We start from the raw sequence: 18,513 nt of genomic DNA on the forward strand, positions 1-18,513 counted from the left end.
GCCATTCACGCTACCGTTGCAAGCTATTCCCATTTTGCTTCACGATTCCACCTTCTCATTCTCTGTGTTTATGAATTAGGATTTTCTTTCTTTCCTTTTTTTAGTACATATTTCTTTTTTCTTTTTTTAGTTTTCATTTTAGTCCAACCCAAAAGTAATAAGTGAGTGTGTTTTTTTTGTTTTTAGATTTTCACGTTTTAGTTTTTGTTTATTAATTTATAAACACAATTGACTTTCCCTAATTAAATCTAAAAGCTATTAGAATTGTACAAAAGACAAAAAAAATATTAATTTAAAAAAAAGGTTAAAATGGTAAAATTATCTCTTTAACCTTCAATTTTTTTCTCTTACCATTTTTTTAACTCCAAAATAAGGGGAAGAAATATCTTTCATTTTTCTTCCCTTCCCCTTGAATGCCTTTCCTTTCCTTCCCCTCCCCTCTCCTCCAAACTCCCAAACAAAGCCTTAGTACATGGTGAATAGGTAGGTAACTACTGGAAAAATTGACATTGCAAATTGGCACACGAAAGGTTGCTGAATCATCTCATAAGCCTATTCCAGTTACCAAACCTGTCTTGAATTTTCTTTTGAGGACTTAATTGAAATACTTCAAATAAGCTACCGTTATCTCATTGAGATTTGTATTGTATAACTTCCAAAAGCAAAAACAAGAAACATAAAATGGTAGAGAAAGGCCCTTTTAATAATAAACAAAACAGGTGAAAGAGCTTGAACTCTCAAAAATCAGAGGCTCGCAAACACTCGACAACCACCTGACCCTCTTGGTATAATGAAAAAACCTAGCCAAAAACAACTAAGAGCTATACAAGCTATACAATCAACGTACACTAAAATTTACAGTCATGTTATAGGCAACTGCAAGATTATCAGTTGCAGCCACTTGACCTCTGCAGGTTGTGTTGAATTTACAAGCCTTGTTAGCTTCCACATCAGTGTCTGGCAATTTTTTGGCTTCCTTCCGGTACGAGTTGAGGCATTTCAAACACACAAACTCTGAAGGAATAACGTCAGAGTTATAAATTCCAGCACATCAAGTATGCTGCCAAACATCACAGGTATCACATGCTAACATTCTTTCTCCATCATCATCCTTAGTCCCACAAGAGCAATCAACTTTCCATGTCTCTTTTCCTCTTTCCATTCGGAATCGATTTAGCCCATATTTGGCCAAGCATTTACCTTGAATTTGGACAGACCCACTTGTTCCAAGCAGGATTTTCAAGGTTAAAGAATCACTGACTGATCCATATCCTAGGAGTTTCTTTACTTGAAATCTCTTATACATTACATATACTTCTTGAAAAGCGCTAGTGGCTTCACTCTTGAGGTTAGCAATAGTAGCATTCAAAGGCAAAATGATTAGCTCTGGAGGTGGGGATGGATCATCTTTAGGCTGATCAGAAAGCTCCACATTGCACCACAACCTAATGACTGAAAGCTATTCCACTGCCACTTTTTCAGGCTTGTAATCCTTCATAAACTGCTTACAGTCTAGGATCATTCTTGTTGAATCCGCAACTCGTTTCTTCATAATCCGAGGTCTGTTGCTAACCATTTTATCAGGGTTCATAATTGAATCAAATAAAAATCTCAGATCAGATAGCACTTGCTCTTCAGATGGATAGCTTGAATTTGTACCAAATCCATTTTGCACAATACTCAATGGTTCAAGCCTGGTTGTTAAGGATGAATGAGAAACAGAATTATATTATGTTTTCATAGAAGCAATTCACAAAAGGCAAAATATAAGTATATTTCCACTCTTACCTGATCTCCACGGCACTAGAAATTGGATTGCATTGTGAACGAATTACCTTGCCATTGGCAGCTAATTTCCCTCCTAAGTGCTTGAGACTATAATTTAGAAGCTTAGGAGATGCAACCCCTTTAAACATTGCACCCTTAAGAGCACGCTGGCTAACCCATTTGTCCTCACTATAGGCACCTGATGCAAGCAACACCTTGATGAAAGCTTGTTGCAAATCTTCAACCTCACGACTAGTCCAAGCACACGATACATTAGAAATGCTGGTGCATTCATGCTGTTCAGATGTTTCTGTCATCAGGGGCTTGCGGAATTCGCGAATCAATGTCAACAAAAATGAGAAGAGATCTTTAATTGTTAAAAGTTTAGTATCTGCCAAAGATTGGTAAAGAGAGATCACACGATGCAGGTGGTTTTGAGGCCCTCGACCCCGGAACATGAAAGAGGACAAGGGCATGCATGATAAGGTATTCACTGCTTTTTGGTAAACATCTTAAGTAAGAGCATAGCTTCCAGTACCAAATTTATAACCCCAATTGCCATACCATGAGTGCCCTTTGGTGATTGCATGAAGCAATCGATATTCCAGCCCATATTTCTTAGATAAATCCATCAGACTAACCTTCCTGTTCAAAGATAGCAAACATACTATTCACTAAAATGCAATCAAAATTTGTAAAGAGCTTTTCTTCTTTTTTTCCTTTTTTGGGGTGCAAAAAGTGTGAGAATTTTGAAGGATTCATACCTAATAGAAAGTGCAGCACAAAGCCTGTCCCAGAAACCCAGAATATCTGATCCAGATAGAAGCTTTGAACCACCTTCTCTTCCATTAAGTGTAAGCAGATGACCATAACCATTGGAATGAACAACACCATGTAGAAGATGAGTGTTATCCTCAATTTGAAGATACACCAAATCCGCTATTTCATCAGCAGTAATTGCATATTTACACCTGCCAAGATTTCAATTAAACCAAAACTAAATATTTATGCATTCAAAAATAAAAAAGGTGGAAAAAAACAAAACAAAATAAAATAAAATAAAAAATTGTTGAATTGAAACACACCTTTGTTCAGATAATTGAACAAGATTTGAACATCTTGAACAAGGTCGTTGATAAGGTTCAATGGCATTAGTTGAATCAACCCTTATTATAAAATGGTATCGCTTTCGGCACACAGGATTCCCACTCCACCCTTTTTTATTTTATTAAATCCAACAAAATAGTCAAACGTTAGAAAAATCTTTTCCACCAAACATCGCATGAAATGAAAGCTTAGCTTATCAAATGTTTCATTTATCCCCCCTTTCCTTCACATCCTTTATCTCTGTTTTTAATTGCTCAAATAAAAATAATTTAACTTTCCTGATAAATTATTACGAGGAAGGTTATACTTACAACCATATCTTATCACCGTTGATTTCCATCAATCAACGGTTATCATTTATTGTGAATTAATAATTAATTAATGAGTTTAATTTGTTAAAATGATAACCGTTGATGGGCGAAAATTAACGGTGATAAGATATGATTGTAAGAGGTTGTAAGAAAAAAAGGTTGTAAGTATAACCTTGTTCAATTTAAGGAAACGTAATCTAAATTGTTTAATTCTTTTAATTTTAATGTGAATTTAATGAAAATAATAATAATCAAAAACTATTTTCGCTAAGAAAATCAAGATTTCAGGCCTTTGTCTTTTTTTTTTAATGTGGAAATTAAATAGATAACTTAATACAACTTACTCAATCCCCTAATCACTTGATCCTTCGCCTCTTTGTCTTTCAAAACCTAATAATGGATCAATATACAATGTTATATTTTTCAAGAACTAAATTTTAGATTTAAATATTTTTAAAAAAAATTTCTCTAATCAAATCATCATATCGCTAAGCTCGGTAATTTTTTGTCCCAATTAGGGATGTTAACGAGCCGAGCTGAGCTTTGGTCTTAAAAGGCTAAGTCTGTGTTTAAATGTGTCAGCCTGACCAAGCCTGTTACCTGTTATAAATATAACTATCGGCCTGTGGCCTGACTTATTTACAAAAAAATAAAAACCTTGTTTAGTCTGTTATCCTGTTTAAAAAAAAATAAAATAACAAAAGTTTATCCAAACAGAATACACAATCAACAACCCTAGTAATTCCATAAATATTCATAAATTCAATTTATATCCAAAAAACATAATATAGAACAAAATCATTCAAAATGTTTGTTTAACCAATAAAATAGGGTGAAATGGATTGAGGAGAAAGAGATGGCTATTACAAGTAGTATAAAAAATATAAAATATAAATAAAAAATAATATACTAGGCCAGCCTGAGAGGCTTTAAGGCCGAGCTTTTAAATTGGAGTCTGAGACCTTTTTTATTAAACGAGCTTTTATAAAAATCCAAGCATGTGCCAACAACCAATTTTAGACATATAAGCTCAGGCCTTCACGAGCCGAGCCAAAGGCTCCTAATTTTAAGATCGTGTTTTATTTATGGTCCTTTTTTAGTTGAAAAAAAAATATTATTAGTTCAAAAAATATATAATTATAATATTAAATTTTGTTTTTCTTTAGGTTGACTGACAATTTTTCAGGATGAGTACTAGTTATATATAGACTATATAAAATAATTTTTATTCTGGCAAAAGTATGATTTCTCTTTATTTGTTTATTTTTTTTTTTTTGATTTGTGTTGCTACCCACTCAGTGAGTCCACTCACCAATGACTCGGCACTGGTCGCAGTAGATCGAGTTCCGAGACCGAGTTACGTCTTCCTCAACGATGTCTAAGGCGACCATCGCCGGCGACAGATCCGGCCAAGATCTGCCACGTCACCAGGAAGGGAAACAACGAGGGAGGGAAGGTGAGGCGCGCGTGGTTAGAGAGGAAGCAGTGAACACTTCTCCGAAACGGTTCGCCGGCGGCAGAAACTTCATCATCAACGGCGGCCGGAAAGGTAACAAAATCGTAGGGATTGGTGGCGACGATCCTCTTCGTCCTCTTCAAGGGTCTCTCGTTCACAGCCATAGTGTAAGAACCAACACGAAGTACAATCGAACGAGAGGGTTCTGATTTTGTGTTCGAAAGAGAGAAGCAAAGGAGAAGAATAAGGATTTTTGAAGTAAGACAAAAGCTTCTTTAAGGTCTGTGTGTTTATTTTTTTCAAAATATATATTGGAATTAGTTTTTGTTATTTTAATGGATAAACATATGATACGATAAGATTCTATGATATGATATTATATTATGGGAGCATTTAATCTCATATTGTAGGAGATACTTCTTTCATGTCATAGATCCAACACATGGTGGGTCCCATCATGTGTTAAAAAATAAATAATAAATAAATAAAAAGCACGTTTGTCGATGTATTTATCACATAAAATAATTCTCTTCTATGACATGAGAGAATAATTTTCCTTATATTATATAATATGATTCATAAGATATATATGATAATATATATCTTACGATACGATAATTACAAAAATTAAATCAAAAAATATAATTTTTAATATAAAAAAGAAATAAGATTTTATTTGTGATTTAAATTTTAGAAGAAGATAATGGATTAATTATGTGTACTGATAGTTAGGGGTGAAAGTGGGCTGCGCAGGGCCAAGCTTTGCCTCGAAAAGTCCAAGTCTTTGTCAAAAAAATTGAATTTGGCCTAGCCCAAGCCTAGTACAAGTCTAACTGTTAGTTTGACTTGACCCGTTTATAAAAAAACAAATGGTCTGGCCTAGCCCATTTGCCTGTTAATTTTAACTTTCAAGCAGAACTATGAATCAACTTTACAAAATATTCAAATTATGTTGCTAATCCAAAAATCATAATTTCAACCTCCAAACAGAATCATGAATTACAACAAAACTCAAACAATCTGCATTTAAGTCACTTTCAAAAGTAAAATTCTCAAACTAAATAACATATATTTCATTATATCCAACAAATAAATCTATACTATGTAAATTAAAATAACTACATGAATTCAACAAACATATCATGATGTTTGTAGTAAGTATAACATCTCGCAAAAATCTTTTAATATATTCATGGCAAAAAAATTTAATTATTGTATTTTAATTAAATAATTACGCATTTATTACTATTTGAAAAATAATTACAGATGTATTGCACACTGTGACGCCCACGTTCAAACGTCACACCTTAAGGAGAGACGCTCGATGGGGCGTCATAAGGGGTCCCATTTTCTTATTACCCAACTTTTATTACGATTCAAAATTCATCGCCTATAGAAATGTATGAACCGTTCAGGAACCTCGGCATTTGTGATAAAGGTAACAAATAGCAAGAATCCACTCAAATCCAGGAACCAAAAATAATAATCTCACCGTCCATCTCCTCGGCATTTGTGATAATTTTATTATTTTTGTTTAATTATTTTTTCTGTGTTTTCGACAGTTATGTTTTTGTAATTTGTTATTTAAAGAGTTACAAAAAAAAAACAAACTAAAATATATAATTTATTATAATCAAGCAAAAGTATATACTTATAATGAACAATTTAAAATCAATAAAAAAATGAAAAGAAAGTATTGTTTAAATATATTATGGGTCTCGACTTCTCCTACGTTGAAAGACAAAATTTAAATCGCAAGCGCAGTTTATTTTGTGATTGGGACTCCAGAAAATACTTGAATATTGTTGGTGATCTTAATAACTTATGATTTAAAAATAGATGAAGTAATTATTTATTTATTTACACTTTAGCGATCCCTCTATGTATTAATAAAGTTCTATATATCTTGCTTACCAAAAAAAAAGTTCTATATATCTTTTACCAAAAAAAATTAAAAATTCTATATATCTATAAAAAAAAATTAATTGCATGATTTCTTTCTCTCTAGTTTTTTTTTTATCTCCTCTTTTCTCTCATTTCTTTATGCCGAAGTTATATCTCTCCCTGAATTCTAAAATAATATATACATATGGATAAAATAATTCAATAAGTCTATATATTTATGTGTATTGGTTGCTACTTGCTCACACTATTGGCTCAATGCTCACACTGTCTAATTCTTTTCAAAATTTTAATAAATACGTAATTAATTTATTAAAAAGCATTAAATATTATGAAAAAAAAGATCTCAGTTCATTTTGGATCCCTAACAAAAAATTCAATTCCCACTTTAGTTCCTTACAAAAATTTAAAATAAAAAATCAACTTTTGGCCCATCTACAATTTCAGTTCTTTGAAAATATAATCACTTAAGAATTCAACGAAGATCCAATTTAATCTCTAAAAAAAGATTAATATGGACTTTTTTTGTAAAGAACAAAAGTGGAAACCGTACTTTTTGTTAGGGACTCAAAAGAGACTTTACTCTAAATATAATATATATTCCATAAATTAAAAATATTATTTAATATCAAAACATGTCAAAATCTTAATAGAAACGTGTCAAAACATTATTTAATGTATCAGAGTGTCTATTATATCAATATCAATGCAACATAACTTCCGTGTCCAAATTACGAAAACAATGTATATATTTAAAATAATAATTAGAAAAAACTTTCATGAAGGAGTGCAGGATATTCTTAATTTCTATTATAAAATAATAAAATTTAATCCCTGTATAAGGATTATAAACACAGTTTTATAAACTAATAGTGGATAAGGAAGTATTTATCACAAATGCCGAGGTGATGGACGGTGAGATTATTATTTTTGGTTCCTGGATTTGAGTGGATTCTTGCTACTTGCTACCTTTATCACAAATGCCGAGGTTCCTGGACGGTTCATGCATTTCTATAGGTGATGAATAACTATTTGAATCGCAATAAAAGCTGGGTAATAAGAACATGTGACGCCCTCTTTTGGGCGTCAGATGTGACGCCTCATTGAGACGTCTCTCCTTAAGGTGTGACGCTTGAATGTGGGCGTCACATGTGACGCCCAAAAAAGACGTCACAGTGTACAATACATCTGTAATTATTTCTCAAATAATAATAAATGTGTAATTATTTAATTAAAATATAATAATTAAATTTTTTTGCCATATATTCATATACACAATCTAACATGCTGAGATGTTGGTTCATTCTACATAAAAAATAAAGTCAGATTTCTATTAAAATATAATCGAATATAATTAAGTTTTAAATAATTGCAATTGATTAATTCATAATTTTTATTTTTTCTTTAAGGAATACTTATTCTATTTTATTTTATTTAAAATAAAAAGTACTGCATAAGCCGGCCTGTAGGCTTATAGGCCAGACCTTGTGAAAGTAGGCCTACGGCCTTTTTATTACACAAGCTTTTTCAAGGCCCAAGTACGACCTATTTTACGAAATATACTAGGTCAGGTCTGGCCTGACGTAGGCCGAGCCACAGACCCCTGTAGGCCGGGCCGGTCCAGTTTCTCCCCTACTGATAGTGATACTAGCGATAATATTAGTCTTAATTGATGATTATGAGAATAATTGATTTGCTTTTTTTTTTTTGTAGTTAATTGGTTTGCACTTTAATTACTTGTGTATTTTGCTTATTGTCTATTGGATTCTTTTTGGAATTTGGATTTATATTATAATAATTATATTATATATTTTTAAATTATTTTATTATATTTCTGTATCTTACTATTCGATACGATTCACGATTAAAAAAATCGGTCAAACGATACATGATACGTATTGCGATTCAATGTCATTGATATAGAGTTGTGTTATTTTAAGTGAGAGAAAGACACAAGCAATGTAATGGAAATCATGAAAAAGAAAGTGAGTGATTTTTTTTAAAAAATTTAAATTTTAAATAAAAAAATACTAGGTTGTGTATTTCTCTCACTTAAAATGACACGATTATATATCTTTTAAAAGGACAAACATTTTTACCATATATATGCTTATCGTTTCTCAAGCTGCTTGAGATAATCTTATCTCTGGCTACTAAACCATAACCGTACAAAGATGGATCAATGGTGATAAAGGAAGAGAGAGAGAAAAAGAGAATCATAACCATTCAAAGGTGAATCAATTAATATAAGAAAATATATAAATAAAACAACGTAGTTTTGGGGTAGCCGGAGATAAACTTATCTCAAGCTGCTTGAGAAATGTTTTTCTTCTTTATTTTTTTAATTACTTTTTTTAGGGTATGTTTGGTGTAATATATAAGGCCTGATAGTATAAGCTTATACTATACATTATAAAATTTTCAGTTATTTGGTGTGACCATTGTATAGTATCAACTTGTACATCAGGATCTCTTAATAGGGGAAGGTTATAGTTACTACCTCTTTTTTTTACTACTTGTTACTACTAAATCGTAACCGTTGATTTTCGTCAATCTAACGATTATAATTTATTAGAAATTAATAATTAATTAATAAGTATGACCCAACAAATTATAACCGTTTGATTGACGGAAATCAACGGTTACGATTAAGTAGTAACAGGTAGTAAGAAAATAAGAGGTAGTAACTATAACCTCTTTCCTCTTAATACATTAAGGGCTCGTTTGGTGGATAGGATAGGATAAGGGTAGGATACGATATAAGGCTGATAAGGGTAGGATATGATATGGGGCTGATAAGCCGATATCATGTCCTGTGTTTGATGAGCATCTGATTAGCAATCTGATAAGATTATGTAGAAGGAGAAAAAAAGAAAGAAAGAGAAAATATAATGCAATAAATACAAATATATTGGGTAACGTGGGGATATATTGGGTTGCGTAGGGAAATATTGAGTATCCAATATTGGTATCATATCCTATTGAATCCTAACCCTACTTTCCCCATAGGATAAGAAATCATGTATTGGATAGGATAAAATTAGACAATAGGATAAGCTAATCATATCTTATTGACCCACCAAACAAGAGATAAAAGTAGGATATGATAAGTTATCCTATCGTATCTTCTTTATCAGGTGCTCCAAACAGGCCCTAAAAAGATATATAAATCTATCATGTCTTGGGGGTGGGATAAGGGAATGATGTATTAATCTAATCCCTTATCATCTTTTTGTTCCCAATTGTAACCCCACCGAAACCCCTGTTTCTTCTCCCCCTTTCAAAGTTTGTGTTCAATATGGGAGACATATCTTTGCCAAAGAAAAAGAACGAGGATTTGATGCAAGAGAAAAGTGGCTTTAGTGTTATGTGTGTTTGTTTCCAATATATATAGGGAAAAATATTTGTCCTTTTAAATAACATAACTTATATCCTTTCACTCTCACAAAGAGGTGGGACTCACACCTTTATTATTTTTTGTCTACTCTCTCTCCTCCTTTATCTATCTCTTTCTCTCACTTAAAATGACACAACTTTACATCCTTTAAAATGATACACACTTTTCCCATATATATAAGGTTCCAATAGCGGTTCAGTTTTTTTTCTTTTTTAATTATTGTTTTAATGTGTTGTCACATGAGTGTAGGGCTACCATTGTAATTAAAGATCATTAAATAATGTAATATCATTTTATACAATCATAATTAAAACAATCGGCAGTTATATTTAGGGAAAACATTATTTTCACCTCTTGTAGTTTAATGGTGTATCACTTAACCCCCTATGGTCTCAAACTTATTATTCATACGCATTGTGATTAAATAAGTTTATCATTTAACTCCTTGTAATTTCAAATATTCACTTACACCCTCAGAAGCACAGACACATTTTTTTAAAAAATTTGCGTGTCAGACACCGACACGCTTCGACAAGCGTCCGATACGCGGTCAACATTTTGGGACACACAATCAACTCTCAAACACGTTTCGACACGTTTTTCTGACGGGCAGTCAACATTTTTCGACACACAGTCAACGTTCTGACACATTTTTTTTAGTCTTAATTTTATTTTATTAACTAAATATAAAAAAAATAATTTATAAATCAATTTATTTTTGTTATGAAATTTGATATAAAAAATTAACAAAGTACGAAAAATTATTTTTGTTTATATTTATGTTATGAAATTTGAATATTTGATTGGTTATATGACTTATTACAGACTGCTATATGTATTAAATATAAATTATATGATATATTAAAACATTTATTTAATATCAAAACGTATCCCCACGTGTCGAAATATGACATTTTTTAGAATTAACGTGTCGGCGTATCGTGTCGTGTCCCGTGTCGGTATCGGTGCATCATAGCTTACACCCCATCGTGGTAATAAAAAAATATCACTTATGCTATTATTTTTTTTAAATTTTATTTTATATATTTATGCTATTATCAAATAAATTTTAAAAAAAATATTTACTAATGATTAAATTTAAAAAATACTTAAATTATTTATTTTGAAATTATTTTAAAAATCATCTTAAATTTATTTGTGTATATAAACAAAATATTTAAAATTAACAATATTATTGAAGATAAATTAAAGACGTGTTAGTTAAATAAATTATTTATTTTAAATTTTAAAAATATTATAACAATATCAAACAAAATAAATAAATAAAATAATGTTTGATTTAAATTTATTTTTACAATAAAAATATAAGAACACGAGATTGAAATGCGTATCATCTAATAAATTTAATTTAAATAAAATAAAATAAAATATTTTTTTACTGTGAAACAAATGCTTATATGATATATTTAAACAAATATATTATATATGTGTATGTGTGTGTGCGTGTGCATATGTATGACAACACATGCCCCTAAGATTTGATTAAGTATGATAATTATGAATATGATAACATAAGTTTAGGAAATTAAAGAATTATATAGTCAAGATATGTAAGTTTTAAGATAAGTTGGTTTCTGAAGTAATATTTGATCTGTTAATCATCCGATTAACATGATAAAAATTATGGGAACGTCATTCATGTCAAGCAAGTCAACTAGGACCCTTAAATTAATATTTGATAGGTTTAGTGGTTAAAGTTTAATTTTGTGAAAGTTTAGGGATCAATTTGCAATTAGGCAAAAACTTGGTATAAACTTTAGTTAGATGATATAATTAAATTAGTTAGGAAATTTTAAGGATTTTAAGTGGTCTAAATTAATATGTTTGTTTATATCAACGTATGCTAGCTTTATGAGAAGGATAGGGATTCATTAGTTTTCAATAGTGGGTTTGATAAGGAAATAGTTTATTCCTTTGATTTGGCATATTTATCTAACTACCATGTATTATCTGCAGGGTTTAGAGAACTATAATACCCAATATATAATGGCTAAATTGTTCTCCCGGACATTCTCTGCTTCTCCTGAGGATGCAAAGATTGACCATGAAATCTCAGAGAAAATATGCTTGCTCCAAACCTTTCTGAAGCCTGAACATTTGGATATACCAGCAATTCTTCATAATGAAGCTTCATGGCTGGTATGCCTCATCAGGATGCTTGATTATATTTTAACTGTTCCTTTCCGATGGCATGTGTTGTATTTCTAGCGTGTTATTACATTGGATAGGCTTTGTCTTACTCATTGAATAATCAATACAAGACGTAGAAAATTATTAATTTATTGGCATTTTAAAGCCTGAAAAAAGAGTTTCCAGGGATAATTTTATCTTGTGAACAATAGCACAAAACTAAAAGAAATGTCTAAGAAAATTTTCACCTAGGCCTTGGAAAATAAACTTTATTTCACTTGCCTTATATATTATTAAACTTTAACATTGATATGATGAGGTTTAAGGGGATCTGCAGCCCGGTTAGGAGAAACTGGTGGTTTACTATATGAACAAGCACCATATCTAAATTACAAATGGACATAGAGGAATTTCAAAATTTAAAAAAGGGATTTAAAAAAGTTTAGATGAAAGACCATCGGCTTTTCTACTAATATGATCTATTTATAGGAAGTATACCGAAATTTCTTGATGAGTATGATGACTGTTGACACCATTTTCCTTTTCCATGCAGCTTGCAGAGAAAGAATTGCAGAAAATCAATGGTTTCAAAGCTCCCCATGACAAACTCTTGAGCATTATGAATTGCTGCAGGGTCATCAACAATCTATTGCTCAACACTGCAATATCCGAGCATGTGCCAGCTGGGGCTGATGACTTTCTCCCTGTGCTCATATAAGTCACCATCAAGGCATGCCCCCCCTTGGTAATAAGACATTCTGGTTATTGTAAAACATAGTTTTGGGTCATCAACAATTTGTTGCTCAATGATGCAATGTCTGAGCATGCTTGATTTCCACTGTTATTATTTTTTATTTGTTTGTAAAATTATTCGAAGTCAAAAAAGATCTGAAGAATACCAGAACTGCTCGAGTAGAATACTAAAATGCTTGCCTTGAGCCACATCGCCGGAAAACTCAACCTCCAGCCATTGTTAAGGCTATTTTCCCTTCCTACAAAGTCCCAAGAGCAAAGTAAGGCTGCCAATCACTGCAGAAGGAAAAATTCGGCAAAATCCCAGCCTTCCACCGCCGTTAACTGTAAGAATTAAGGTAGACCTGGAGCAAATTTAACATTATCTTTTTCACATATGACTATTGGGTTAGTTTGCTTTGTTCAGGACACCTAAGGCCCATCAAAAGGAACCACAAAATGAAGAGAGAAGAAGGAGTGTTGCGCAGAAAGGAAAAAGAAGTCTGCTATAGTACAACAGCAGTCAAAGGAAGCAATGGGGAGCCGCCACGTCAGCTACAGCAGAGAAGGTGGAGGTGCTGCCTCTGCTACAGTACGAAAGCAAAGAAGCTGAGCTATGGGGAGCCGCCACGTCAGTTACAGCAGAAGGAATGGAGGTGCCTCCCTGAATCCGATACTCCTACTCACAAAGGGAGCCAAAAGCAAGGGGGACCACTTCCATTTAAGGCCAAGTTGGCAAGAAGCAAAGCTACCATTGGAGAGGATTTAGACAAAGCACGACCCTAGATGAAAGGAACAATGGAGATCAAATGAAGAACCCTATAAAAGGAACAAGCAATCCTCATAAAGGGGATCATCAGCACCCATCCTAAGACTCGTTGTCTCTTTGTTTTCTTTTTTTTGTAAAAATGCTCACTAGGAGCTAACTTCCTCTAAGTAGGTGAGGGTTCCATAGAAGTAATCCCTTTTGTCTTAGGATAGCTTTGTAAGGAACACATATTTTATAAATGAATTTTGAGTTGCTCATTGGTTTAATTTATTGATTTTGTGAAACCCTTTGGGCTGGCAACTTCATCCCGGGACCACTCGGTTGATGAAACACTGACAAAGGCGTGTGGAGCATTCTCAAAATCCTGGGGTAGTTTAGCCTGAAGAAAGGAGGGAGAAACACCTGGAATGGGGAGCACTGCCATGTGAATCCATGCTCTTTTGAGAAGGCAGCATGGTTTCCTTGCATATAACTCCAAGTACTATGGAGTAACGTGGAGAGTAAGGCCTTACCCTCTGCTTACCTATAGCAAAACAAGGGAAGGAGCAAAATCCACTTGTAAAATATGCTACCAAGCAGGGTTAACCAAAGGGATGAAAACATAGAACCCGTAACACCTACTTGATCTTTTTCTTTCTGAAATTAATCTTAACTCAACTTCTATCACAACTTTTTCTTCACGATAACTGAACTGTGTTTACCAGCTGATGCTCTTACTTTCATTTCGTTGACTGCTCTTAAAGTTACTTCAATTGATGCCTTTTTATTCGATGACCGTGCTAAGTCATTCACTACTCTCATCTGGTTCAGAATGGTTAACATTGTTTAACTAGCTGCCCAGAGATTGCTCTTTGTGAAGCTTAGCTGAGAATAATAATTTCTTTTATTGCTCCATTTTACAAATTAAGTTTCCTTTAGCGCTTCTTACTTCACAACTGCTCCCTGAGGACAATAAATCTGGGGCTACAATACCCTATATTGCTTGATACGTACGCTTGCGTATAGTTGAAGAGGGTTGTTCTTAGTCAGAGTAGATTGCTCTGTTGGCAATCCTAATTACTACTCTACACTCTTGCTCTCTGAAAGAAATATTCCCGAGCAGCTCTCGGTTCGACCAAGCAATTGGCGCCGTTGCCGGGGATCATTTGGCAAGAAAGGGCGTTTTTAAGGAAACATTTTTTGTTGTTTAATCGCAGTCTTTTTGCTTTAATAGACCTCCTCCATTTGTATGAGCACAGAACCTACAGAACTTGGACTGGAAATAGTACTTTTTGATCCAGAACCCGAGAGAACCTTCAGAAATAGAGAAGAGTTCAAAGGTTGAAAAACATTACAATGGAGGAGGTTGTAAACAATGATAACAATGGAAATCATAATCATGAGCCTGAACAAGGACCGAATGGAGGAAGAGGGCCATCGTTGAATGATATGGCTGCTCCCTTCAGAAATAGTCCAGAACGAGGCTATGTTCCCCCTCCTTTGAATATCCCGAACTTTGAAATAAAACCTGCAATGTTCCAAATGATTATGAACGCTGGTCAGTTCCATGGACTACCCATGGAAGACCCTCACAGTCATTTGGACAATTTCACTGAGATAGTTGACAATTTCAAAGTTCATGGTATTTCGGAAGAAAACATGCGGATGCGGCTTTTTCCATTTTCCTTAGCTGGAAAAGCCAAAGAATGGAGGAGAACATTGCCCCCAAACTCCATCACCAGTTGGGAGCAATTGGCGGAATAGTTTGTTACCCGATTTTTTCCCCAAGCAAAACAAGCCCAAGTGAGGGCTGATATAGCTTCTTTTCAAATGTATGATGGAGAAAGTCTGTATGAAGCGTGGGAACGCTTTAAAGAGTTGATACGAATCTGCCCGAATCATGGAGTTTCTGATTGGGGCATCATTCACACGTTTTATCATGGTTTAACCCCACCATTGAAAGCAACTGTTGATGCAGCCGCAGGGGGAGATCTTTTGGATTTTACTTATCCAGAAACCTACCAGTTGTTGGAAAAACTTTCAAAAAAACATATTTCATGACCTTCCACACGACACAGTGCTCCTAAGAAAGCAGGAGTTCTTGAGCTAAGCTCAGCTGATGCTCTTTCTGCACAAATGGCTTCGCTCCAGAACACTATAAAAAATTGGAAGCCCATGGAATAGAAAAAAGCAACTGAGCAACTTCTTTTGACTCAATCAAGTCAGAGTTGCCCCACTTGTGGAGGTCCTCATGAATATGAGGACTGTAACAATCTAGCTGCTGTGTGCTATGCAGGAGGGTATGACAACAACAACAGGAGCAATGACAACCATCAAGGGAACAATAACCGAAGCTGGAGGAATCAGAATAATGTCGGAGGTAGTGGAGGAAACTACCAGAACCGACCCCCGTATCCCAGGTAGAACCAACAAAACTGGGATAAGGGTGAAGGGAAGTCCCAATCCTTTGAGACTTCTGTCAAGGAGTACATGAATCAGAACAGCGCAGCCATGCGAAACCTAGAAACCCAAATTGGTCAGCTGGCTGGAGCACTCAAACAGAGGCAACCAGGGACACTCCCTAGTGACACAGAAAAGCCGTCTCAAGATAACCAGGAGCATTGTAATGCTATAAGCCTACGAGATGGAAATACCTTACCACCCCCAGACTTAGTGGCACGACCTCGAAAGCGCGAACCAGCAAAACAGCCCATAGGAAAGGAAGTTGAAGAAGCCACTGACCCTTCACACCTTGAAGCTCAGACAGGATCAGAAGAGAAGGTCCAAAGCAATGAGTCTGCTAAAATCAAACCGGATGACGCAACACCTGTAGCAGACCTTGGGGCAACAAAAGTCAGTGAACCAGTTTCAGTTCCAACTTATGTTCCCCCATGCAAGAGAAAGAGTGAACCGATCGAGCCTCCTTTTCCGCAGAGGTTGAAAAAGAAACACGAGGTTAAACAGTTTAGCCAGTTTCTTGACTTGATGAAACAACTTCACATAAATATCCCTCTAGTAGAAGCTCTGGAGCAAATGCCTTCATATGCAAAATTTATGAAGGACATTTTGTCAAAAAGAAGAAAGATCGAAGAGTTTGAGACCGTAGCCCTTACTCAACAATCGTGCAAGTACCTGACTAAAATTCCTCCCAAACTAAAGGATCCTGGTATATTTACCATCCCGTGTACAGTTGGGAAGAACTATCTTGGTCGGGCACTTTGTGATCTGGGCTCAAGTGTAAATCTAATGCCAGCTTCCATCTTCAAGCAGCTTGACATAGGAGCAGCAAGACCAACCACAGTCACTCTTCAACTTGCAGACCGATCTATAGCCAAGCCAGAAGGAAAAATTGAGAATGTCCTTGTCCAAGTAGACAAGTTCATTCTACCAGTTGACTTCATCATCTTAGATTTTGAAGCAGATCAAGAAGTTCCAATAATTCTGGGCAGACCATTTCTGGCTACCAGTGATGCTATCATAAATGTCAGAAAGGGTGAACTTTCTATGAGTGTAAACGAAGAAGAAGTGAAGTTTAATGTCATGAAAGCAATAAGGTTTGATGAAGATAACACTGAGGAATGCTCTAGCATTTCGATCCTTGACTCGGTCATAAGAGAAGAACAGCAGGAGCATTTGCAGCCAGAGATAGGCATTAAGGACTTTGAAGAGCTGGAAGAATACCTTGCATCCATCAGTTTCCACCAACCCCAGGGAAGGAAAGAAAGGGTCTTTGAATCCTTAAACCGATCAGAGCAGGAGCAAAGACCGAAATTGCCTTCAGTAGAGCAACCACCTACCTTGGAGTTAAAACCCTTACCTGAACACCTGAAATATACTTATTTGGGTAAAGACAACACTCTTCCTGTGATTATTTCTTCTTTGCTAACCCATGAATAGGAACTTCAACTCACACAAAAGCTCAAAGATTACAAAGGAGCAATCGGCTGGACCATGGCTGACATAAAAGGAATTAGCCCAACAATTTGCATGCACAAGATTTTGCTCCAAGACCCTGACAGCTCATCTGTGGAGAATCAAAGGAGGCTGAATCCCAATATGAAGGAGGTGGTAAGAAAAGAAATCATCAAATGTCTTGATGCAGGTATAATCTATCCCATCTCAGATAGTAAATGGGTTGCTCCTGTGCAATGCGTTCCAAAAAAGGGTGGCATTACTGTAGTTGAAAATGACAAACAAGAGTTAATAGCCACCAAAAAAATAACTGGGTGGAGGATTTGTCAAGACTACAGGAAATTAAATAATGCTACCCGAAAGGATCATTTTCCCCTTCCTTTTATTGACCAAATGCTGGATCATCTAGCTGGGAAAGAATTGTTTTGCTTCTTAGATGGGTATTCGGGATACAACCAAATCCCAGTTGCTCCTGAAGACCAGCACAAAAACACTTTTACGTGCCCCTTTGGGACGTTTGCATTCAGAAGAATGCCTTTTGGGCTATGTAATGCCCCTACAACTTTTCAGAGATGCATGTTTGCTTTGTTTACTGATTTGGTAGGAGAAGCAGTAGAAATTTTCATGGATGATTTTTCTGTCATTGGTTGCTCTTTCCCTACTTGCCTTAATAACCTTGAATAGGTATTGAAAAGATGTGTCAAGAGCAATTTGGTGCTGAATTGGGAAAAATGCCACTTCATGGTAAGAGAAGGCATTGTGCTAGGATACAAAATCTCAAGCAAGGGCCTCGAGGTGGACAAGGCTAAGGTGGAAGCAATTGAGAAGCTACCTCCCCCTACCACCGTAAAAGGGATCAGAAGCTTCTTGGGACATGCTGGGTTCTACAGACGTTTCATTAAAGACTTCTCCAAAATCGCCAAACCACTTTGTGAACTTCTGGAGCAAGACAGGAAGTTCAATTTTGATGAAAAATGTTTGACAGCCTTCCTGGAGCTCAAGTTGAGGCTGGTGTCCGCACCCATCATTC

At 34.7% G+C, this 18,513-nt stretch overlaps 1 protein-coding gene, 1 non-coding gene and 1 pseudogene across 2 annotated transcripts; 1 reads left to right on the top strand and 2 right to left on the bottom strand.

Annotated features, from left to right (window-relative positions):
• Positions 1-838: 838 nt before the first annotated feature.
• LOC133315396 (PHD finger protein At1g33420-like) lies at positions 839-5,020 on the bottom strand (annotated as a pseudogene).
• Positions 5,021-11,945: 6,925 nt separating this feature from the next.
• On the top strand, positions 11,946-12,817 carry LOC133315373 (vacuolar protein sorting-associated protein 9A-like). The gene is made up of 2 exons (XM_061516979.1): positions 11,946-12,100; positions 12,645-12,817. The coding sequence occupies exons 1-2, from the start codon at positions 11,948-11,950 to the stop codon at positions 12,807-12,809; spliced, it is 318 nt and encodes a 105-aa protein (XP_061372963.1). The 5' UTR covers positions 11,946-11,947; the 3' UTR covers positions 12,810-12,817.
• Positions 12,818-15,373: 2,556 nt separating this feature from the next.
• LOC133315437 (small nucleolar RNA R71) lies at positions 15,374-15,478 on the bottom strand. Its single transcript, XR_009752071.1, has one exon. It is a non-coding gene; the product is annotated as a small nucleolar RNA R71 (small nucleolar RNA).
• Between the last annotated feature and the right edge of the window lie 3,035 nt (positions 15,479-18,513).

The sequence above is a fragment of the Gastrolobium bilobum genome, unplaced genomic scaffold, assembly GCF_033153095.1.
Source record: "Gastrolobium bilobum isolate Gb01-03AN ecotype WA unplaced genomic scaffold, APGP_CSIRO_Gbil_v1 utg49266, whole genome shotgun sequence".
Lineage (NCBI taxonomy): Eukaryota > Viridiplantae > Streptophyta > Magnoliopsida > Fabales > Fabaceae > Gastrolobium > Gastrolobium bilobum.

What these genes read in the sequence shown, in the direction of transcription:
- LOC133315373 (XM_061516979.1), top strand. Translation starts at nt 11,948, where the DNA reads ATGGCTAAATTGTTCTCCCGGACATTCTCTGCTTCTCCTGAGGATGCA. An exon ending in ATAATGAAGCTTCATGGCTG is followed by an intron (nt 12,101 to 12,644) that starts GTATGCCTCATC and finishes TTTTCCATGCAG; the next exon opens with CTTGCAGAGAAAGAATTGCA.